Source organism: Prosopis cineraria, unplaced genomic scaffold, assembly GCF_029017545.1.
Source record: "Prosopis cineraria cultivar Desert tree isolate PC_DT_omini unplaced genomic scaffold, ASM2901754v1 PC1, whole genome shotgun sequence".
NCBI classification, from domain to species: domain Eukaryota; kingdom Viridiplantae; phylum Streptophyta; class Magnoliopsida; order Fabales; family Fabaceae; genus Prosopis; species Prosopis cineraria.
Genome location: NW_026555332.1, coordinates 51,269,077 through 51,293,628, shown reverse-complemented (window position 1 = coordinate 51,293,628; position 24,552 = coordinate 51,269,077). Strand labels below are relative to the sequence as shown.

At 35.3% G+C, this 24,552-nt stretch overlaps 3 protein-coding genes across 7 annotated transcripts; 1 reads left to right on the top strand and 2 right to left on the bottom strand.

Moving 5' to 3' along the window:
- Window positions 1-836: 836 nt before the first annotated feature.
- LOC129288962 (BTB/POZ domain and ankyrin repeat-containing protein NOOT2-like) lies at window positions 837-5,610 on the top strand. 2 transcript variants are annotated; one of them, XR_008588106.1, is made up of 4 exons: window positions 837-1,606; window positions 2,458-3,853; window positions 4,846-4,941; window positions 5,101-5,610. XR_008588106.1 is itself a non-coding variant. In XM_054925788.1 (2 exons), the coding sequence occupies exons 1-2, from the start codon at window positions 1,142-1,144 to the stop codon at window positions 3,451-3,453; spliced, it is 1,461 nt and encodes a 486-aa protein (XP_054781763.1). In that variant the 5' UTR covers window positions 837-1,141; the 3' UTR covers window positions 3,454-4,065. The 2 variants fall into 2 exon arrangements, 1 of the variants encoding a protein (XP_054781763.1); XM_054925788.1 differs by lacking the exons at window positions 4,846-4,941; window positions 5,101-5,610 and having other exon boundaries at window positions 2,458-4,065.
- Window positions 5,611-10,142: 4,532 nt separating this feature from the next.
- On the bottom strand, window positions 10,143-17,807 carry LOC129294807 (L-galactono-1,4-lactone dehydrogenase, mitochondrial). 4 transcript variants are annotated; one of them, XM_054933322.1, is made up of 7 exons: window positions 17,012-17,807; window positions 16,407-16,657; window positions 15,415-15,600; window positions 14,360-14,780; window positions 13,719-13,859; window positions 13,152-13,325; window positions 10,143-10,334 (listed from the first exon to the last, which is right to left on the bottom strand). In XM_054933322.1, the coding sequence occupies exons 1-6, from the start codon at window positions 17,672-17,674 to the stop codon at window positions 13,167-13,169; spliced, it is 1,821 nt and encodes a 606-aa protein (XP_054789297.1). In that variant the 5' UTR covers window positions 17,675-17,807; the 3' UTR covers window positions 10,143-10,334; window positions 13,152-13,166. The 4 variants fall into 4 exon arrangements, with proteins under 4 accessions (XP_054789297.1, XP_054789292.1, XP_054789299.1 ...); XM_054933317.1 differs by having other exon boundaries at window positions 10,143-10,313; XM_054933324.1 differs by having other exon boundaries at window positions 10,143-10,304.
- Window positions 17,808-18,803: 996 nt separating this feature from the next.
- LOC129294841 (uncharacterized) lies at window positions 18,804-21,424 on the bottom strand. Its single transcript, XM_054933335.1, has 3 exons — window positions 21,087-21,424; window positions 19,438-19,702; window positions 18,804-19,223 (listed from the first exon to the last, which is right to left on the bottom strand). Exons 1-3 carry the CDS (start codon window positions 21,331-21,333, stop codon window positions 18,989-18,991), a joined length of 747 nt encoding a protein of 248 aa, XP_054789310.1. The 5' UTR covers window positions 21,334-21,424; the 3' UTR covers window positions 18,804-18,988.
- Window positions 21,425-24,552: the final 3,128 nt, after the last annotated feature.

Sequence of the window (24,552 nt, the reverse complement as noted above, 5' to 3'; positions counted from 1 at the left end):
TGCAAAAGATACCCTCATTTAATAAATGACCGACAGCTTTTAAAAATTAATCTTATTAATTAATATATATTTCTTCTATCCTAAATTATAAAACACATTTGAAGTCACAAAATATAAAATTCTTTAATAAAAATAAAGTTTTACTAATGATATTTTTTAATATTATTCTTCTCATATATTCTCTCTCTTTAATATTTTTAAACAAATGAAGTATTAAATTAATGAATGGAAAATTTTTATTTTTAAAAAATAAGGTTATATAATGTACTTAATGAATTTTATTAGTATGTATAATTTTGTTCAAAATTATTTTATAATTTGATATGAAGGTAGTATTTTTTTAATGAGAAAAAAAAATTAAACTTAAGTAAATATTTCAGGCCAGGAATTGTTAATTTTTTTTTATAAATAGGATCATGAGAATTCTAATAAAATTATATCATAAAAAGTACGGGAGGCAGTATTTGTTTATTTATTTTTTTTGAGCTGACTATTTATTCAATACTGAAGGATAAAAAAAAAATTCTCAGTTACGGGGCGGAAGGATGCAGGGGGTCAACACTTGAGCTTTCGATAAGGAGACGAACGGAACGTCCAGTGCTCATTACTGCAACTTTGCGTCTATTTATCACGATCTCGATTCCTTGACCCAAAAAAAAAAAAAATTACGATCTCGATTAGAGATGAGCAGCATTGGGCCAATCAGAAACGATCTTTCAATTCATAATCCAATCACATACGACTTTAAAAATAAATGGAAATAGTAATTATTTTTAATTGAATTTTGAGAATTAAGATGTCTTTTTTAAAACCCCTAGCCGTCCAGAATAGGCACCTCAAATTGCTCTCCTTGTCTGCCTCCTCCTTTAGAGAAACATCTCTATCAGAGCACTCACAAAACACCAATCCCCCACACTTTCAACCTCACAAAGAATCCCATAACAACAATTACAGTGCTCGTCTCACCTTCTTCTTCATCATCAACATAAGCGACCGAATTAATGACCCCAATCCTCTTCCTCCTTCTCCTTCTCTCACTATTTCATCTCACCCCTTTCTCCTGACCCTCCTGTCCGGTCTGTTTCTCTGGCTCACCACAAACTAAGCCTCTCGCAACCCTAAAAGCTTCAGACGTAGAACCATGTCTTTGGACGACTCTCTAAGATCTCTATCCATGGACTATCTTAACCTGCTCATCAACGGTCAAGCCTTCAGCGACGTCACTTTCAGCGTGGAGGGTCGACTGGTTCACGCCCACCGCTGCATCCTGGCGGCTCGAAGCCTCTTCTTCAGGAAATTCTTCTGCGGCCCAGACCCACCGTCTGGTCTGGACCCTGCCTCAGGCTCGCGGGTCAACTCCGCTAACTCTACATCGAGGCCCGGGGTCATTCCGGTGAACTCGGTGGGCTATGAAGTGTTTCTGCTTCTGCTTCAGTTCTTGTACAGTGGCCAAGTCTCTATTGTGCCTCAGAAGCACGAGCCCAGGCCTAATTGCGGCGAAAGGGGTTGTTGGCACACGCATTGCACCTCCGCCGTTGATCTCGCCCTTGATACTCTCGCTGCCGCTAGATCTTTTGGCGTTGAGCAGCTCGCATTGCTCACTCAGGTTTTTGTTTTTCCTCTGCTTGCTTCTGTCATCTCCATCTTTGAATAGTATGACCCCTCTAGTCTTACTGGTGTGTCTTGTGGGTCTTGGAAATTCGGGCAATTTCTGATTACTGATGGGGTCTGGCTTTCGTGAAGCGGAAGGGGTTATTCTTGAGTTCCTATACTCTATTTTACTCTTTAGTATTTCTTAGTAATTGCTATTATCTTATGGTGAATCGGGCGAGATTTGTTTTCCAATCATCCCATATGCAGTATAACAGTGATTGATTAATTTACGATTTGACTCTTATTCCTCCTATTTTTGTTTCCACTTGCTTCTCAGGAATTGAGTGAATAATGGGTGAATGCATCTATCTCCATCTCTCATTTTGCTCCTCCTTAGTCCCTTCCATTCCATGTCAACAATTCTGTCCTTTTGTCTCTTCACATCACACACACAGATTTTTGCTCTTCTCTTCCGAGCATCGATTTTTTGTTTTTTGGGTTACTTCTGGGTAGATGTGACACTTCCTTGATTTTACGTACCATGTATGGTTTTTCCAGCATTGGAATACATCTCCCAGAGTTACTAAATTCAGGTGAATCATCGAGTCTTGGCTTCCACTGTTTGCGCGCCCTATCTTTCTCAAACATGTTCACTTACCTCATTTGGGGTTCGGAATGGAAAAGTGAACAACCCCGCGATATGAAAAACTTCGTCCGAAAACGTAAATTTAGCAGACAACCTATCCACTTTGTTTCTCTTCAATCAATTCGTAGACTTGTCTTACACTACGTGTACAACTTATTTCTCCGAACTTTGAAATTCCCCTAATTAATCACTCCTCTTTTTTTTTTTTTTGTTCGCAGAAACAATTAGCCAGCATGGTAGAGAAGGCCTCCATTGAAGACGTGATGAAAGTGCTCCTAGCTTCAAGAAAGCAAGACATGCACCAACTCTGGACCACTTGTTCACATCTCGTTGCCAAGTCCGGTCTCCCTCCTGATGTGCTCGCCAAACACCTTCCCCTCGATGTTGTTGCTAAAATCGAAGAGCTCCGTGTCAAAACCTCCCTCGTCCGCCGCTCCCTAGTCCTCCACCACCACCCTCACCACCATCACGACCATATCAGCGCCACCGCGGATCTTGAGGACCAGAAAATCCGCAGAATGAGAAGGGCGCTTGACTCCTCCGACGTCGAACTCGTGAAGCTCATGGTCATGGGAGAAGGCTTAAATCTAGATGAAGCACTGGCCTTGCACTACGCCGTAGAGAATTGCAGCCGGGAAGTCGTCAAGGCCTTGTTGGAGCTGGGTGCAGCCGACGTCAACTACCCCGCAGGACCCGCCGGCAAGACCCCACTTCACCTTGCGGCCGAGATGGTGTCACCGGACATGGTGGCGGTCCTCCTTGACCACCACGCCGACCCGAACGTCCGGACCGTAGAAGGGGTGACTCCTCTTGACATCCTGAGAACCCTAACTTCTGATTTTCTGTTCAAAGGAGCCGTCCCTGGGCTTGCCCATATTGAGCCAAACAAATTGAGGCTGTGCTTGGAGCTGGTTCAATCCGCAGCTCTCGTACTGTCGCGCGAGGAAGGCAACGTGAATCCTCCTTCTTCAACGGCCATTTATCCCCCAATGAACGAAGACCATAACAGCAGTAGTAGCAACAGCAATATTGCGAACCTTAATCTGGACACCAGGTTGGTTTACCTGAATCTGGGAGCGACGTCGTCGTCGGGGCAAATGGGTTCCAGATTGGAGGGCGACAAGGATAGCAGCCACAATAGCCAGAACCGTCATAGCTCGCAAGGTGGATCATGCGACCCAGCAATGTACCACCAACCTCATGACTATAATTAAGCTCAGATAAATCACTACTGATACATATAAAAGATATATATATATATATATATGAAATTGCACATGGATGATTAATTGAAAGGAGACAAGTAGGAGGAGGTTGGCTTATATGGATAACGAGCGCTACTATTCTGGATGGATATTGGCGATATAAATTTCTTTCTTTTTTTTTTGAAAAAATTGTCACTTGAAAATAGTTTTAGTAAACGCGCACGTAGATGACTGGTCTTTTGCTTTTGCTTTCATGGATCCGTGGTTCGTTTGGGCGTATGTTTTGGTGTTTTTTGTAGGAGGCATTTCAAGGGTCACCATTGGAAGTGGCGTTTCATAGGAGATCGATATGGGATGAGAGTCAGAGGCACGGAGAATCTGATCAGTTTTTGCTGTAAGAGAAAAAAGGGTGCGCATGAGGGGGACGCAGGTCAATCTTTTCAAACCTCTCTCCTCTCGCCTGTCAACTCCTTCATTTGTATTCACTACTCATCTCTTAACTAATATTACGGCCTTATTTATTGTTTCCTTTTAATTATTTCTTCTCGGACCCACCCTTCTCATTAATTAATTAATTACCCTTTTATTATTTACATGAAATAGCCAACCTACATTTTGGGATGTCTGTGTTAACGTTATTTTTGCACTTTTTTTTTAATTTTGGTTTTATTTACAAGGGCTTCCTCGAATATGGTTACTTTTCACACATAGTCCATTACTATAATCAACCATGAGTAGCTAGCTGTCCCTTCTGTTCCCACCTAATGTCATGTTTTTCCCCTCTGGCATTGTGTAGGCCTTTGGAGAAATTCAATGGCTTTGAAGTGATTATTTTAATGCAAATAATGTCGCCGAGGGCAAATTGATTGGGTTTCTCACACTATTTGCAACACTGAGTGTGACTACACAATAGCTGGCTACTTGATCATTTTGGCACTTTCTCCTTCGAAGCAATCCCCTTTTTGTCCACTGGCATTTCCTTTTTAAGCCTTTTAGGCCCTCTTCCAAAAAATAAAAGGCAGCTAAAAGCATATAATTACATCATGTTGCTCGATCATTTCTTTATTACTTTTTGTTGCGTCTAATATCATTGGATGATGTCAGTCATTAAAGACTATTGCATTCACTCTATTTTGCTGTGTGTACGTTTACATATGTTCCTCATGAATTTTACAGCACAGATTAACTGTGGAAGTAGTCTTGTTCATCGACGATCGATTTTTCTCCGTATTCACCCCTCCCCGATTCGGTCCTCAAACTCATTTTTTTCCTTTAAAATTCTACAAACGTATTCATGTACACTGAATATTTGTTTCCTCACTTGTTCTCCATTCAGTTTTACGATAAATATTGCATATCAGATCAGTGCCCCCCTGGTTTTTTTTTTTTTGGTGTAAACAGAAAACTTTCATTCAACGAATGAGTAAAAAATAATTACAATAAGATCCCCAAGGACCCAACAATTAGCTCCGGTGATTCACCGCCTCCAAATCAAAGGTGGGGAACTCTATTCTTCGTCTATAACTATTATATATAATCTGCAGTGACATTTTTTGTAGGCGTTTTATCTGGTAAAACCGACTTAGAGACATAAATAGCAAACTAGCTAAAGAACTTGACCCCGAGGTTCATAGTTGTTGGTTGCATAACTAGCAGGCATTAACAACGTTGACAACTGTTCCTGGTCAATGGGATCTGAAACACACACAGACACATCAATTGATGATCTGAGTTTTAGGAGCAACCCTAGGAGTGGCGAGATGGTGAAACTTATCAATAATGGAAAGCGCATCTATTGTAGCCCTTTCTTCCAAAGGCTTGTCTCTTTCACACTCTTTTTTAAACTGGCTATTGCTGATATAGTTGTGGAATATTTATACTCTGGTCTTGCATATACTTGATTAGAAACTTGACCTATATTCCATGAGAGGGACTTCCTATTATCCATTATGGATTCTATATAGTCATGATTCTTTCTAGAGACCTGCTGTGCATTATACATTTTCTTCCATGATTAAGGATAGGTACAGATGATCAATAATGGATACATTGGTCAATATTGCCATTCATGGAAGTTTCTTTAGCACACCCCCTTACCTTACCTTGCTAGATCTTTTGGGCATAATTGTACTTTCCTTATAATTTGAGTATCTCTTGTTCCTTGAATGCTCGCAATTATGTGGCTTTCTTTCTTGGCTAGTAGTACAAAATCCCTAAAATGTTTAAGACTCTCATTGGTGATAAATGGTAGCTTTGTCCTTGCTGGTCACCCAAAGTAATAACATATTTTGAAAGCATATATGTAAATGACATAATTTTAGATCCCACTTTTTTACGTTGCCCTTTTTCTTGTCAAAGTTAAAGATGTGGTTCTCCCTCTTCCACACCTTTCTATTCTCCTCTCTTGCAATAATTCTCCATTAATTTAATCTTGCTTGGCCCATGCTGACGTGTAATTGCAAGCAGGCGTTTAGATTTATTGCCCTCTTTAATATGCTTTTATTTCTAGTCCCTGAATTGACGATGTCATTTACTTTCTTTACCATTTACCCCGCCTTTTTTCGGCCAACCATACATATGAAAACTTTATGTTAAAATTCAGTTCACTCAAGTTGGTCTTTGCCTCTATTTAAATCAGTGTTACTGCCAACACATGAAAAAAATAAAATGGAATAAAGCTATTGTGATGTGAGAGATGAAATTTATTATCATCTTTTTCCCCCATTCGGAGGTGTAAGAGATTGTATTTCTGCATTAGGTTCTTTATTAAACACGGTTTAATTCCTCTGTCGTGTTGGGAGTAAATTATAAGCACACCATGTTAATAAATAATAGTAGTATTAATATTACTATTCATATATATATATATATATATATATATATATTTGGGTATGATAGCATTTGTGAATAATTGTACTATCCAGAACTCGACTGCGATTCATGGATAATTAAAACTATGAAGTTTCAAATTGTCTACTGTAATTGCCAATTTGATATTCGTTTTAAAAATCTAACAACAGAATTAGATGTTGAAGATTTTTTATATAAAGGAAACCTTGTTCACTATCAAAACGAGCACATGCATATGCAAAATGAATTTATTTGAATATTCGAAAATCAAACGTCTAGTTATAGCATACATAATGCAAGGATCAAAGAAATGAAAAGTTAACATATATCAGACATCATTCCTGTCAATTTATGCCCTTAGTATAACTATGTTAGCACGCAAATTTGATGTATAGGCTGAACCGGAACTTCAAATGGTTTCTTTTAGATCAAGTTTCCTAGTACACAGTCGACTGATATTACATTTCATTTTTCTTATTTTTTTTCATCAATATGTTTCAGAATTTCAATGGGCCAATTTTTATTTTTTAGGATGCAACTAATTTTCCGTTCCCTTAAAATCAGGCGGTTGTAAATTATAATGATATAAAGGGTTTACTTGTTACATTCGTCTGCATAAAGCTAACAAGTAGACTTTGAGGAGGGAAAAGTGTGACAAAGAAGAAAGGGTGCACAGAAAATTAAAGGAGTTAGACAGAGGAATTGCATGGCCTGTGTGTGTGTGTGTAAACAGTCTCAAACTTTTCATGCAGCAATGCTGTTGTTAATGAGGAAGCATGCATATGTATACATGGAGCTGATGCATGCATAGACAATTAAAATAAAAATCTGATAACAAAATTTACAAATAAAATATGGAGGATTGATCTTATTTTTAAGCTTATCCAAAAAATTTCAATTAATAAGACAATGTGAATCATAATGATATGCATGCATGTACGTACGGACGTACGTACTAATAAAATCAGATTATTGATCAGTATGTGCACTTATGGCCACTGGATCAATCGTTTACTTTTAGCACGTGTCTGTGTGTATATATATATTATGATCATTATTGAAGGCTTCGAGCATATTTATGTATGCGCGACCGCCCAGTAATTAATGAAATGCAAAGTGATTTCTACACTTGGTAGTTTCTGCCTTGTGCACATACAAGCTGTATAAATGAGTGGGAGAATTCATGATAAAACCAAACTGTATTCCTATAGCGTTGTTGATACTTGATGTATGAATTAGTTTTAAAAAAAATCTCTCTTTAATTTGGCTCAACAGCCACACCCATATTAGCTCCGCCGCTTTTCTTCCACTTCCAACCATTATATATATATATATATATATATCCTTTCTCACCTCTCTGATCTCTCTCTCTCTAGTGCATGCCTGGTAGTGCTATTTGTTGTAGCGTGAGCCATGAGACAGAGAGACAAAACAAAACACGTGCAGCTTCAATAATTCAGATAATTGCAAATGAGTAGGAAGAGTCAGACAGCAGACATATTGGCCAATTTAGTCACCAACGTACGTAGCGCTTGACTCATTATATCATTCTATCCCACACACAAACACCCATTTTTGGGTGTATTTATTTAATTATATATGTACATTTTCCCGATCAAAATTCAGCCTATTTCGATAGTTAGCTTTGCTTGCTGCGAACCAATCTCTCAATATATAATAACTTCTCTTTGGCTGCTTCTCTTGCACGACACCCATTAAAAATATATGCAGAATGCATGCATGGGTGCTATAATACAAATAATCAATATCGATCCCAGCATCTATGCACAAATAACAAGTTAAGATTAATTAATATTTAATATCATCACAGTAAGGAGGGGGTTGTGCAGTTGCAGGGAAATCAAAGATGTCCACATAAGTTGGGAACATGATGGGGTCACCCACTTTTGTTTATGCCAATTCGCCAATTCCGATTCCTTGAAACACAGTGGGGACAAGGGGACGCCTCCATCTATATTACGTCTCTTTCATTCTGACCCTTTTGTCAATAACTCTATCATTTGTATCCCCACTTCAACCACTTGCCTGATTCCCAATCTTAGCCGTTTTTTTTTCTTTAAATAAAAATGATCTCAATCTTGAGTCATTTGGAGAATTATATTATATGGAGTGCTTTGCTTTCATTGTTCTTCCGAATTTAAATCAGTGGCAGTTCAGGGACGACAGTAATTAATAACAATTCAAGAAACACCAAGAATGAATTGCTGTAAACTATATACTAAGACAGTTCATGCCCGCTGTTGAATCCAATAATCAAGTGCATGGAAATATTGTCCCTTTTGAAACACGACGTTGCTGTAACTGTAAATTTGCTGAGAAGCATCTCCTCACGTGAATCAGATTAATTTATTACTTTCCTCTCTACTGCGTCATTGCAAAGGCCATTTTTACTTAACTGATGACAAAGATACGCCTGTGGAGGAACATTCACCTACCCTACATTATATATTAGTATTTACGTCAATTTAACAATTTACATTGTTGGTATCTTATATTCATTATGTGATTTTAGGAGATATTATTTATTAAGCCAAATTACTATTTTAAACTTTTTTTTAAAGCTCTCTATCTCTATATAGTTTTTCTATAAAGATGAAAGTCATTTTAAATTCCTATTTTCATAGTAGAATTTTTTATTTATCACCCGAGGGTTTCCTCATATTAAATTCTGCTAATAGTCTTTTATTATTTTACTCCTTTTATTTCTCTATATTTTTTTAACTGTTTCATCTTTTTTTAATTTCACTTATCTTTTGCATGCTTCCCAATAAATAGTAATCCTTTATTTCTATTTATAAGGCCAAAAGACAAAAAAAAATTTGATCATATTTATAAAGCACTTGTCAATTTTTAATGCTTTTTTTTACATTTTTTGTTCTTATTAAATGTTTTAAATAAAATTATTAATAATAAAATTTAAAAATATTTATTAAGAGTAAAGGTGAAAACTTATTAAATTTTAAGACAAAGTCAATGAGTTTTAAAATTTTCCTTTATTTTGGTAAAAAATGCTAGAAGTGGCTCACAAATAGGACCAGAGAGAATATTAAAATTTCATCAAAGACTTGTATAATAATGTTGTTTGAAATTTGTAATTGCACATCATTTAAAACAAAAAAATAAAACAAAACTACCATAATTTTACCTAGCACTTGCCTGTTTTCCACCATTTGAAGCCCACATGCAAAATGGGCTCGGGTAACATCTACAACATGAGAATGCTAGTTGACTCAAACTTGAAGAAAAAATCATTAGATGTCTAAATATGAATAAACTTGAATTGAGGTAGAAAGTCTCGCATCAAATAAATGTAAGTTTAACTTAAATTAAGATGTAATATCTTCTCATTTATCATCACACCTTTGTTCTCTCTCTATACACTCAAATTTTGTCCTCTATCTATTCTCTCCAGTCTTGAGAGGATTTCATACGAGAATTTGTTTAGAAGTCTCAACAAGAGCCTGGACGTGATTTTATGAAAGGGGTAGAGAGTAAGGAAGTACATGGACCCACATAGCCGAGTTTTACTAAAACATGAGCCAGCCATGTCTCCCTGTCAGATAAGTCCTGTCTCAGACACACAGATATCTCACTCACACTGACCTTAAAATGATAAAAGATAATGGAATTTATATAAAAAGGGCAATGATATATATATATATATATATATTTTGTAAAAATGATAACAAAAACTAGTATTGAATAATAATCAAAAAACACTATTTTATGCATTAAAAAAATATTTTATACGACCCAAACGTAGCCGGTCGCCCTAAGAATCAAATCAACTTCGGTCTGCACATACTTGAGTTCTCTGACACCAAGGATAAATATCGACAAAATAATAATATAATCTGGAGTATAAATTATTATCCCAAATATAAATTCATACATTACACTTTTAAAGGCTCGTCGTGGCTAATGATCCATGATGTGAGAAAACTTTGAGCCCACGCGATCACAGTTTCAACTCTGAAATCCTTGTGCAGCTAAACCACCTTGCACACAGAGACCCAGCTCTTTACCCAACTCCAAACAGGGATGCAAAATATATTTAAGTTAATCAGCAAATAAAATGATATTTCCCCTCACTTACATGCAAATCTTTTATAGAACACCACGCTAAAATATCATTTTAATTGAATTCACCTACAGAAAATATATCTCCTGCAAATTACTCAAATTGTGACACATAATGACATAGAAAAGCATCTATAAAGGACACGTAATTGATCCTGATAGGTGATAGGAATTGGACGTGAAGGCATTTGCATAATTGCATTAGAGTTTGCACTGTGAATATGACGTTACGTCCGACTAATCCAAAATATATTCCATTTCTTTCATGAACTGTCTCAAGCTTCACCAATAAGATTCTAACACCATAATTATCATCTAATTCGTCAGAGAGCAAAGTCAATAATGAAAGTGAGAGAATTGTTTAATATTTACAAAAGATGAGGAATATGTTCTTCACAAAAAGTAAATTTCCTTCTGAGTGGGTTTCATACGTAATTGTGTGTAAAACCGTCGCAAACCCAGTGAATAGCGCGGCTATTACACAATTGAATATTGCCATCAAGTCTGCTTTATTCCTCTCTGCCAAGCGAAAGTATCCTGGACTAAAATAATGAGCAAGTGGGTAGCTTTAATTGTGCTTTCTTCGAACTGGAAGAACGTATGGTGGCTTTCTATCTAAATAATTTCATGCCACATGGAACCCTTGTATGGACCAGAAAGAAGCACGATTTACAAGAAAGGCCTAAAAGCCAGATTTGAAGTTGAACTTGGCTTCTGAAAATTCATAAAAAAAAAAAAAAGAAGGATAAGAATAACCATTCCAACTGCTAAGCTATGTTCACATGAACCCAAGTGGAATGATTAGCCAGCTGACTTCCAAAAGGCTACTTGTAGAAGGTACTGGGGGTGATAGCCAACCAAAATAGGGAAACGAGGTGTCACATCCTCTTTAGTCTTTATTTCAACATATATGTACTGATAGCTAGAGCAAGATCACCATTCCTGTATCACACAACTTGATACAAACCATTTCAGAGGCACTGCAGTAACTATCTACTTCAATATGCAGAAGCCAGAGACTCAGGCAAACGAGCCTCCGCCAGGTACATAACATCTCTCTCTCTCTCTCTCTCTCTCTCTCTCTCAAACTAAGGTGCACGAACATGGTCTATCTTATTCAAAGATCTAACAGAACTGGCTTTTTCTTTCTCATATGGTTTCAGGATACCCAACTGAAAATACTCCCTCCAGAAGAAAGTTCTTTCATGGAACAAAGAAGAAAGGAGAGAGGGGCTTCATTGAGGGATGGTAAGCTTCTAGACCTAGTAGTTAAAAAATAATACAAATTTCTCCTGTAAGAAGGAAGGGTGGGGGTTGATGAAACCAAGCACAGAGTATGCGTTATAATCAATATAATGAACAGCTATACATTTATTTGTTTCTACTAAAATGAACACAAGCAGAAGTGACTTAAGCAAGTTATCTAGCAAAGTACCAGGATTACCATCTATAGACTCTGGCCTCCAAACTATGTAATTAGCAAACTAAAAAATTTTGTTTTCTGTTGTGACTCTTATGCAGCCTCTTTGCTCTATGCTGCTGTTGGATCTGTGAAGAATGCTGCTGAAACACAATTCTGGCAGAAGCACCATATAAAATAATAATAATAGAAATGCCTCTTCTTTTCCTTTTTTTAGCTCATATTGTTGGCTGATAGAAATTAACTTGGTTGTGAGCACTCATAGATGGTATTGCTACTTCTACCTTACTCTGTAATCTCAATGATGTAATGTCATTATCGTCGTTTGATTTTCTCAGCTACTTGCAGCTCATCACATCCTCTATAAAACTGAATATCTCAATCATTCACCTTCTGCTTTTTCCTTTTGCTAGTGCTCTGGCAAAAACTTTTCTAGCTAGAATAAATCAGAGTTAATTTTTAGTTCACTGGCGTCCATTTAAGTTTTCAAAACGTGCCTTCCATACACTGTAATTTCATAATGAAAAAACTCAACTTTTTTGTTTACCACAGGCAAGGTATGAGTGCAATATGAAACTTTCGAAGGTCTGGCAGGTGTTATAAATAATTCTCCCTTTAAATAAAAGACAAGATTGTCAAGCTACCATGAACCTGCTTTACGGGACATTTAAGAGCATTAACAACTTGTTTAATAACTGCCATGAGAGCAGCTTTTACAACTACTTTCCCTATATTTTTGTCATCACTGCTGTTCTATTTGTAGGACGTGTACTGTTCCTATGGTCCAAAAACTCGTAAACTACTTTCATTTAAATTGCACTTTGAGCATCTTAGTTTTAGCAATATATTCTAAGACTAGGATCATATCAAAGCTAAAATCTGAAATATATATCATTTTAGCCTAAAAACAGTGTTCCACTAAGCCAGATGATAAATGTCAGACATAATGTTCAGAGTCTTAACAATCAAGCAATTTATACAAGTATATTAACAGCATGATTCAATTCATTCATTTCACCTCTTGTTTTGTTTCCTCCTTTCCGTGTGAAGAGTAGCTACTAAATGTATCGAGGCAGCTTCCCCTAATAATCTACATTTCCTTTAACGACTTTTCTTAAAGTTTCTTTGCTCAAGACATCTCAATAAAGTGAAAGAGTGTCTTTTAATAAAATAGTCCTTGATAATAAACCATACATTGTGCATAAAGTTCATGAAAGAGAGGAAAAAGAAAACAAAAGGAATACTTGGAGAAAAGAACTTGCGGCTGAGCACAAACTTAATCACACATTTGAAAAAAGAAAAAGGAATATTAGGACAAGAAAAGATGACAATCAACCTGCCTGAAGTTGTCCTATATGGTATCTGCTACTGGGAAGAGCTTTTCCAGCATATTATTTGAAAGGATCCTGTTGGGATCCAACTCTCTTCTTGCCTTATTAAATGCATCCACAGGAAAACGCTTTCTTAGCCTGGCTTGGAGAGCTGCAAGCTCCTCCTTGTTCTTTGGAACCTAAATAACAAATTATATATGTAAGAATAGAGTAGATATACTTCAAAAATTTCCCTTTAATTTTCCATCTCAAATTATTGGTGATATTAGCTAGATGCACCACTAACCTGAGCTCTTACTTAACATCAAAAAATAAAATTGTTTAATCCTACAACAGCACTTGCCCATAAGCATGGACTCTCCCCTGTGTGTGTGTGTGTGTGTGATGAGAGAAAGAGAGGGGTGGGGGCGATTGCCCTTATGAGAAAACACATCCAAAGATATTCTGAAGAACAAGTTTTATGAGGTAACCAAACATGATTAAAGGTTGAGTAGGGAAAGACAACACTAAGAAAAGTAGTCCCAAATACCATGTGGAAACATTTTCCATAAATTGAGAGCTCGAATAGTTACCTCAATCTTAGCCCAATGTTCATAAGCCGAAAAGTGATCCCACAATTTTGCCTGAGTTAAATGCCTGTAATGAAAGAATTCTTCTGTTATATCCTTCCTCTGGCGAGCATCACTGGTGGGGAGGTACATGATGATACCAACCTGAAACATCATCATATGTAAAATTGACAACAACATTGTATATACAACCATGTCAATCAACTAGCATTTACATGATAAATTAAGGGGGAAAAATAAAACTAAAACGGTCATAAACAAGATTCATAGACAAAAATGAAAAGTAAGATGTAGCCTTAATTCATTTCAAAACTTAGAATTTGAAGTAATGACAGAGAACAAGACAACTGAAAATTAACCACAAATCAAAGGTAGTAAACAGAGTTAAGCTTTCTCCCAATTCCCATGTCTAAATAGTAAATTTTCAGATACTTTTCTTTATAAAAATAAGAGCAATCATGCAGCAAAGTTAGTCAAATAAACAGTCCAAATGTAATTTCAACAAAAAAAGTCCAAATGTAAAGGCTAATGGTCAAAACACGGTAAAGTATCCACCAAAATTAAAGAATATATCTTCCAAACAGAAACCAATGCGTTAGGAATCTTCAGTTATGGAGTTGCCCAGCATAGCAGTGTATGCTTACCCAAGAGAATATATCTTCCTCAGATGAGCTTGAAGCAGGACTCATGATACTTCTACTGCTAGTTGTCCATCGCTGCTCAATTGGAGCAGGTGCAGGTATCTCTTCTTTCTCAATGAGTTGCTTCAGTTCTTCAATGTATTCAAGGTCTTTCATGCTTGGTTTAGATAGTGTTCCAGCAGGGAAGCATGTTTCTGATACCCACTGTTGACCTCCACAATCAAAGCCCAATATCTCATCACTCCATCCTACTCTATATCCCTCTGACTTCCGCCAGAACTCAGCTTCAGCTTGATTGACCTTTATGATGTGGTTTTTGTTGAGTGGATCTAGGGCAAGCAATTTATCTCTTAATTCTGTGAAAGAAAGCTCATTAATATCTTGTTCACCATCATCTGATGATTTAACCCTAGTTTCTTCTCCTCTGCAAACAATTATATAAACTCCTCACCATAAATAGAAAAATCCACAAAAACAGTAAAGCTAATGCACCTAATTACCCAACATATACATGGAATTGACACTCATTTCAGCAAGCTGTTAGCCAACAAACCGATGAAATAAAATCCATTATGCAAGAGCATCACTTCACTGATTGAAGCTCTTTCAAAATACCAACAAATGTACATCTCAAATTGCTCCAATAGCCAGATAAATAAGAAAGAAAAAGATAGTGTTTGACATTCAATACAACTAACAGACACAAAACAGGATGGATTTTCACAGTCCAGCCAACATGGAAAAAATGTTTCTAAGGATATTTTTTATCATGTCCTCAATCCCTCTGATTCTTCCTCTTGATATAAGTCCAAATCATATGAAAATGCCAGCAAATACAAGTTGACAACAAGGAAGAAAGGCCATGAAAAGAAAATAAACATAAATAACCGTAGTTCTAAATCAAAAGAGGAGAACAAGCTAGCTTCTCAGCTTCTACTGGGTTTTACCAAGGAAGTAAAAAATAAAAAACACTCAAACAGGTTATTTCCTTTCACATCAAGCCACATCATTTTACAAGAAATCACCGAGTTATGCTATAAATAGTACTTTAAATGCACCTGTATTTCTTTAGGGACTCCCTATAGAGGTCATGAACATGCTGTATGGCTTCATCTTTAGTGTATTTGGGTTTGAACTTGGGAGGACCTCTCCACTTTGAAATAGGATTGCATCTTACGACCACAACAGAGTCAGTATATGGGATATAAAGGTACTTGACATGCTTGTTGTCACAGAGCCATTTTCTGCAGAGATTATTAAGAGAAAGGGACAATATTACTCTTAGGAGAAAGATCATCAGTCAATCAGGAAAAGGCAACCAAAAGAGAATACATGAAGGTCAATGGAGCAGAAATGAATAAAGTTGAGAACATTCACCAACAGGGGTAGTACAAGATTATCAAAATTCATGATGATGATGATGTAACATACTTGTACATAAGTATTGTTCTGGTTTTAAAATTTCAATACAACCATGTCTAACCTTTTCTTGAACACCTTTCTTTTTCCCAACTTCAACCATGTTCACACTAGAAACCCAAAAACCAGCTTCAAATTTAGTACCTATTCACTAAACCTCCTTTTTGCATCCCCTTTTGTTGACATTTTATACATATTTTGGAGAGAAAAAAACACTGGCATCTAACCATTTCAAGATGGCGTAGTCAAAAAATTTCCATACAAGTTCATCTGAACATTTTAACATAGGATAAACCATGGTATTTGATAACTATGCTAACCATCAAGCATTAGGATGTCCATGCTTACTAATAGAATCAGAATACTAGAGAGAGGGGGACACACTAGAAGCCGCACAACATATATTACCCTTTCATTAAAAAAAAAATTGAAGTAATATATTATCATTATGGCTACTACTAATGTCTTTAATAGACATATTGCACAATTCAATGGAAACAATTTATAAGCAAAATACAAAAATATATCCCCATCATGCAACAAAATTGGTGAAGGAAAACATTCATATGACCAAGACGTTCAGCATGTAAGCTAAGAAATTGAAGCACCAATGAAGAGTATGGTTAATTACTTGTGGTTTTTTCTTATCTCACTCATTGTTGAGATAAATGTGTGCTCCACAAGCTCCTGTCTCTCAACACACTGAAGGGTGACTTCAGCCACAACTCCAAGTCCCCCAAGACCACAACGAGCAAGGTAAAACAGCTCTGGATCTTTCTCTTTCGAAATCTCTACCGTTCCCTTAGCAGGTGTGACTAATTTCATACTAATGACCTGCTCATCTATGGGAGGCAATCTTGCCCCAGTACCATGTGCGCCAACCTAATTACAGTTAAGCTGAAAGTTAGAGTTTATGATTTGTCACCATGACAAAAAGTTCCGCTCGCATGGTTAAATCAAAATGCAGGCAAAATTGTATACTGGGAAAAATTTTAGTTTTCTTATAAAAATACAAAATGCATTGCTTTACCAAGTTTAGTATCATGTAAAACCCAAGGCAAACAAATCCCTTGCAAAATAGTCTGTAATTGCAGCAATACTTTCGTAAGCTGTGAACAATCACTTCAAGTTCAACTGAGAGACAACTCAACCTCGCCGTCAAATGAACATATACCCAAAAAATATCCATCGTAATGAACAAAATCTAAGCAGCTTATGAAACATGAAACAAAAAACCTGAACAATGCCGCCAATCTGCTGTTCCCTAATGGAAGCAAAATTCTGTAGTGTAAGACCATGCTCCTTTAACGCATCAACAAGCTGCTGCACTCTAATGCCTGCCTGCACCTTCACGGTCTTCTTCTGCTGATCCACTTCCAAAATTTTATCCATCAGTGCCAAATTTACCATCCCAGCCCTGGACAAACCAATCCCGTTGGGGGACAGACCCGACCCGACAGGCCGAATTCGAGTCTTATTCTCATGAGCCTCCTTCACAACCTTCTCCAACTGCTCTAGATTCTCTGGCTGGTGAAAATTTCGGGTCTGAACCTCGTGGGTTCCACTCCAATTGGAGACTGTGTGAAGATCTTCGGGCAAAGGAGCGTAGCGAAAGATCTCAGCTTTTTTGTGCTTGGCATTCTCGGGGAAGGGGAAGGAGTAGTAAGTGGCAGCGCCACAGAAGAGAACGAGGGCGGCATAGCCCAGGTACTTACGTAGTTCGGCATCGGAAGAGGATGGAGTGGAAGTGGAAAATTGGCGAACAAAGTTTTGGGAGGTGCTGATGGTGGTTGTGGACGGTAGGCTTCGAACAAGATGAGAATTAGAAGTGGAAGAGCGGAAGTGATGATGAAGCTGACGCTGAAGGGAACGCTTCAGAGCAGATCCTCTCAGCATCATTAGACCCTGTCCTGTGATTTTGTTCCGTGGGTTTTATCAGTGGTTCGAAGTTCTAAACACCTTCGGAGATGGAAGCTGGGGACAGGGTCGATTATATTCCATATTATCCTCGCTCCTCCTCGGCCTTCAAGTTTTAACCGGATATGATGCAACAAAGGAGGATTTCGAGAGTGCTATTTTACGCCCAAAATATTGTTTCTGTTTGGATATTCCAAGCCAAAATTAGTTACCAATCTCAATATTTAAAAAAATGGTACCTTTTTACATGAAAAATTATAATTTTATTAGATTTTAATTTGAAATTAAAAGGACTTAAATATCAAACATTATTTAATATAGTCAAAACTATAAAAATAAAAAATACTAAAAAAATTTATAGAGATTGAAAATAAAACTTAGGAAAACTATGAAGGTCAATAGTTATGTTTTCCCTTTTTGAATCTAAAAAATTTGCTCTTCATATAAAAAAATTATTAATTACATCGAGAATTTAGTAAATGCTTAAAATATAGGATATTTAAAAGAACATTTTATATTTAAAACAGTAGTAGTATTATTTTAAGGCAAAGATAGACATTTTACTTTCATAATCTTGAGCAATAGTTTAAGCTCTCTCTGTTTTTTGAAGTCATCAAAAATTTTACTGAAGCATCAAGGAAACTAAGGGAAAAGAATGGGACAGCAACCTGAAGTCCCCTTCCTCCTGGCTTTGGCCACATCATGGAAGGTCATTGCAGCATCCCGACAACGGTGGAAAGTCTTTGGAGGGGCACTAGGGAGCTGCCTAATGTTTATCTTAGTTTCAGTACTGTTCTACGTCGTTCATTTTTTGAACGAGTATACCATCTTCCAACTCCAGGGATCCAATTCCCGTGAGGTCAAGATCACGGATTTTAATATGCGTAGGATATAAAAAATATCAAAAGACGGAGGCAAAATTTCGTTGAGAACTTCAATTTCAAACAAACAAACAAATGTACGCATGAAGGGAACAGAACAGGCGAATTCCAGTGCAGTAGCCAATTAAAAGTTTTGGGTTCTGATTCCGTTGAGAATTTAAAACTGTTAAAACATTGAAAATTTGTAAAATATTGGCAAATTTCCGAGTGCTTCCCGGGTACCAAATCCAAATTAAAAGTTTTGGATAGCATAGCTAACGAATAGACTCGTACAACAATTCTCTCGAGACAGGAGACATGGTCAAGTACCAAAGTTTAGTACATTAACAGAAACTTCCAGAGCAGGATCTGCAATATGATATGTACAAAGCCGGCATCAGATAATTGAGTCAGGATATGATACTCGTTAAGCATGCTAAGACCCGTAATCCCTTGATGTCCATCTACCCTCGTATTTTCCAAATGAGTATGCTGTTGAGGCAAGCTCATTCATGTGAAAGGGGTCTGGTTCAATGCCATAATCTGTGAGTGGTCTATGCTCCAGGACATCATCATGGCTCTTCACAAATTCAGGTATCTCAACCTGTCCTTTCTTCATGTCATCCCAAAGGTACTGAAGTCGGCTCGCATACTTGATCTTCCAGTATAATCTTGTAAAAAGAATGAAATAATGGAAGCACTTAATATAGAGTTAAAAAAAACTGCCATTAATGACTAGTACCACAACTTCGATTCAATTTCAAACGAATTTCACAGTCACATCATTCAATCAGAATGCACAAGGTAGGCTGCAAATAATAGTCTGTTTCAAATACATACCTTTCTAAATTCACCTTTTATCCAGGAAATAAGCAAATTACTTACCCTCCACTTAAGAACAATCGGCCAAGGGTAGCAATGGCTAGCCTTGAGCGAAGCCCAGGGTGAACGAAATATACAGTTTGAAGCCTATCCTTGATATCACTAGGCGTTTCTTCATAAATCCACCTCAAGATAGTTAGGCCTGGAGAATTATCCTCCTTCTGAACAGTGCTGTGCATATAAACAATGCAAAATGGACCATCTGGTAATTCACTGCATATCTTGTGATAAACATACCTCTTCAGCCGTTCAGCACTCACAACTGTTGCTGTAAATCATTTGAGAGTAGATACCACATGTAATTATCAAAGTCATTAAATAAAAGTAATTCAAAGCGGCTTGTTAAGTATCAACAAAAATTTTATGCTTGGTTTGGATGGGGGGAAAAAGTTGGAGGGAAGTAGAGGGGAAGGAAATTAGGAGGGGAAAATGCCAAAAATGGCAATAAAAAAAATTTACCATTACCATTTTTGGCAGTTTTCCTCTTAATTTTCCTTCCTCTCTAATTTTCTCCTCATCCAAACCAAGGGTTAGTATTTATTTTCTTCCTCTCTCTTTTTTAGTCATATTTTATAATTTTATATGACCTTTAGCAATACAACTCAAGTGCAAGAACAGACCAGAAATCTGCGAGGTGTAACCACAGAACTGGCAAAAAGAAAGGCAGAAAACAGATAAAAGATTGGAGAAGCAATGTTATGACAAAGGTAAATTACCCATACGAGAAGCAACTGATAATTGCACGTAACCAATAGAAGTAAAGACTCGACCAGACTCCAGAAACATCTAATTTAAAATGAAAAACCACGTGAAAGGTAAGGCAATGCATGCATATCGGTGTCAAGATATTTCATAATGCGAATGGTACAGGTTATCACACTGATAACCAATACATTACTTAGAAGCAAAAACTACTAAGGATGTGAAAATGAGTAAACAAGTCCACTCTAACTAATATTTAGGCTCAAGTTTGTATAACAATCTCAGTAAGATTTCATATATTTTACACGGTGTGAGTCGTTGACAATTAAAAGGAACCTTTTTCACTTAACTGGTTTTCATATATTTTCAGATTGTTACAGAATTTTTCATCCTTTTCTTCTATTCACGAAATTGGACAAGATGATGACACTCCACAGGAATTGCTTCCATACACACTTATCCACATCTACTCAGGAGGAGAAAATACGAAGTTCATCCATGACATGGCCACATGAATTATTAGTGTCAAAGAAAGGAAATCATAACTAAGACGATAGTTTCAAGGAAAGCCATTCACTTTTGCAGGAGTTTTATTGAATGGAGAGGAATGAAAGGAAGCTCTCAGTCAAAGAAAGGCGTTTTTCGGCTGGAAAGTAAATCATGGGGGGTTTTCAACAAATTTTTAATATCGTCAAGAGAGTGAATTAAAGAAATTATGCAGGCTATACTAATCGTTACACTATCAGGAAAGAAGACATCTAATTAGGCCCTCATCTTGCAATAAAAAACTAGGAAATGAAAACCAATGCATAAGAATAATAAGAAAACAAAATCTTAGGAGTCAATTGTTTCCGACTAACGACACAGATAAAGTTGACGCCGCGCCAATCTTGAAAAGGCGGCGTAAAAGGAATACAGGGGAGAGGTGAAATTAGAGAAGAATTTAGTACCGGGATAATATTTGCCAACGATACGGAAAATCCGATTTCCACAATTGTCAGAACCTTCGAGACGAAGGAAATGTAAGAGATCAAGATCGGAGAAGTCTTCGTCCGAAGAAAGGTGCTGAGCGCAATCATGCCAGCTCTCTTGTTCTTCATCGTGGTTCTGAGTAGACAAAAAGGGTCGAGCATCAACACCTAAATCTGATGCCAACACTAACACTGAGAATCCATCTGATGAGCTATCCCGACTCATCGCCGCCTTCTCGTACTAACTCCCCCTCGCAATTGCTAGATCCTCACAATTGTTCGCGACTTGGTGTACGGACGATCATCCAAGCATCATCTGATGAGTTTATTTAGTTAAAAAAAACCGGGGAGAAATTGGTTAAAGTGGTTTGCTTTTAACTAATTTTTAATTATTTTTTACCAGATAGGTAATCATATTTTATTTCAGAGTGCATATATTACTTAGAGTTTTTTATATTTTTTTAACTTATTCACAACTTAAAAATTTTTATAATTATTAAGATACTAAAAATAAAATTAGCTATTAATCAGTTAAGAATATTAATTCAAAAATTAATTGTTAAAATCATAATTAAATCAAATCGTGATCAAACTTTTTATAAACAAAATATTTTATTAAATAGATTAAGATACTGGTTTAACATTTTACCATTTGGTCGATTTGTCAACTAAGGGAGTGTTGTGGTAAAAAAATTCATAAATTTTCTTTATTATTTAACTTGTCATGAAAACAAGGAGAAAGAGAGTAAGAAAAGAGAATCACAAAATAAGGAAAACTATGAGGGAAAATGAGGGAGTATATTTTATTCACTTGGATGTCATGTGCTTCATACATGATTGTTATTTATTAGCCTTCAACCATTAAGGCATAACCTTAATGTTACAAATGAATAAATAATGACATAATAGTATGTAACTATCGGAGGTTATGAGGCATTAATTTTAAGAAACTTCTTCTAAATTATTCATTAGAAGGTTATGAGAGATAAAGAATTTTAAGCATTAAGAGTTATGGACATACATTTATATAATCATATAATATTTATAATACTCGCCCTTAAATGTCCGTAATAAATATTACGTTCCAATGAAACCTTATTGAGAAAAACCAAATGGAATAAAAACTTAATGAAGAAAAACATACATAATATATATATATATATATATTGAAATTGCCTCATTAAAAACTTTGTCAGGAAAATCTAGTGGGACAAAATCTTAATTAAAGAAGAAAGAGTATAGTACAATATTTACTCCCTTTAGTAACAACATCACTATTGCTTCTCCTTGTGGCAACACCACTTTTACTCTCCTAATAACAACATCATTCTTTATTATTGTATCTCAATAGAGTATATTATTTTTTGAAATGGATTGTTGTCAATGCCTTGTCAAGTAAATATTCCTTGTAGTTGAACTATTCATGATGCCTTGTAATTATATAATTTTTTTTAAGTATATTCTTCTAACATATCTCTTAGATATGTTAAGCCATCAACATACTCTTCATTTTCCTTATGCAAATGGTTTCATGAAGTTATCATATTGAATATTTATTTCATTAGCCATTTGTGTACTTGTGAGAACTCATTTTTGCCAACAAAATTATAACATATGCAGTATCAAGAAAAAATTTGAATATTATCATAGAACAAATATATGGGACTTCTGAAGCATTAAATTCAATGTATTTTTTAGACAAATTATCACTAAAAAAATTCTAATGATTTTGAAATCATCAAGATGTTGAATAATTTGATTTATGAGTCAGATAAAATACATATTTTTCAATGTAATCCGCTGAATTAATTATATATATGCTCAGATTATTTTAATCCACATAACAAATATTTCTCTCAGTCATGCTTCTATCATCTTGTATCCTTCAAGGATTCTTATGTAAATTTCACTATTTAATTAATTATATGCATATGCTATATATAACAACCAATAAATGCATCGTATTTCAATTTCATATATTGCTAGACTAATGATATATACAAAAAAAAAAAATCTACCACAAGGTAACATATTTGGTCATGATTATTATTAGATCATTGTGAAAATTTTTATTTTCATATAAATATTCATATGTCTCATAATAATTTTATACTTTAAGTGTTTGGACTACATGTCCATGATTTTCATATATTTAAAATAAATATAATTATATTCAAATCACGTCATTTTTCTCTTCTTTTTCTTTGACCAATCATCTTTCTATCTACTTTCCATAACATTTGTGCATAAAATCTTTATTTGGTCATGTGGTATTATTATCAAAATTGTTGTCGATAATTTTATGTTTTTGGTTTTATTTTTGCAATTGAGATATAACCTTTTGAAATTTTTTTATTGCTTTTAAATACCCGAACCTCTTATAAATTTTTCATAATCAATTGTCTTGACCTTCTTTTAGAGTGTCTATCTCTTTAGTATGATCATTTTAAGTATTTGCTCCTCTGTTTCAAGACATTTATATCAAGAACTAATTAACTTTTCATGCTTCAGGCATGTCTTATTTTTTTTAATAATCATTGAAGCATTTCAACTAGAATATGAGATTTAATAATTCTCATTTTAGTCACTAATTTAATTTGACAAATATTTTAAAATATTTTATAAATGTACTTGATGAACTTATGGTCCATATTTCTATTTGAAAGAATCTAGATGAGATAATGATAATATGTTTAGTATATTTTCTTTTTTAGCTAATATTTTCTCCCCTTAAGTTGAGAAACCTTGATTAATTGATTATTAACTCATCAAATATAATAAATCTCCTGATTCCATTTGTTTTTTTTATAAAACTTTCTTTTGTTTCATTTTAAAACAAACAAGGAGAAGGGGTTTTTCACCTAACATTTATTCCCAACTATTTAAACATTCATGAATTTTACTTTCTATGCATGTATACTTTGTTCATATTACAAAGATGATTGTCAAAATTAATATTAATCATTTATAATAACTTTTGTATAAAATTAAAAACTATAAATTCGGACTAAGGAATCATTCTCAAATTCAAACATGGAACAAATATATATTTCCTTGCCTCAAAAGACACATAAAATGAATTTAATTTCAATATATATATATATATATATCATTATTAATGTCTAGAACTTGTGCAAATAATATTCATGCTTCATATATTTATATTAGCAAATACGTTGGCACAATATATCAATATCTCAATTTATGACTAGTAATGACTTTTTGGTTTATTTGGTTTCATATCACTCTTTGAACACTTAATAATATCATGATATCAAATGTTTATAATAATTTCTCTCTCACAAATTGATCACAATAAATTTAATTATCAATAAAAATTAAATAACATATAGCCTCTAGGAACATATAGTTATCCATTTTTTTAATAATATATCATGTTTTTTTGCTGGCTTCATAACCAATTTTAACCTTTACTTTCAATGAA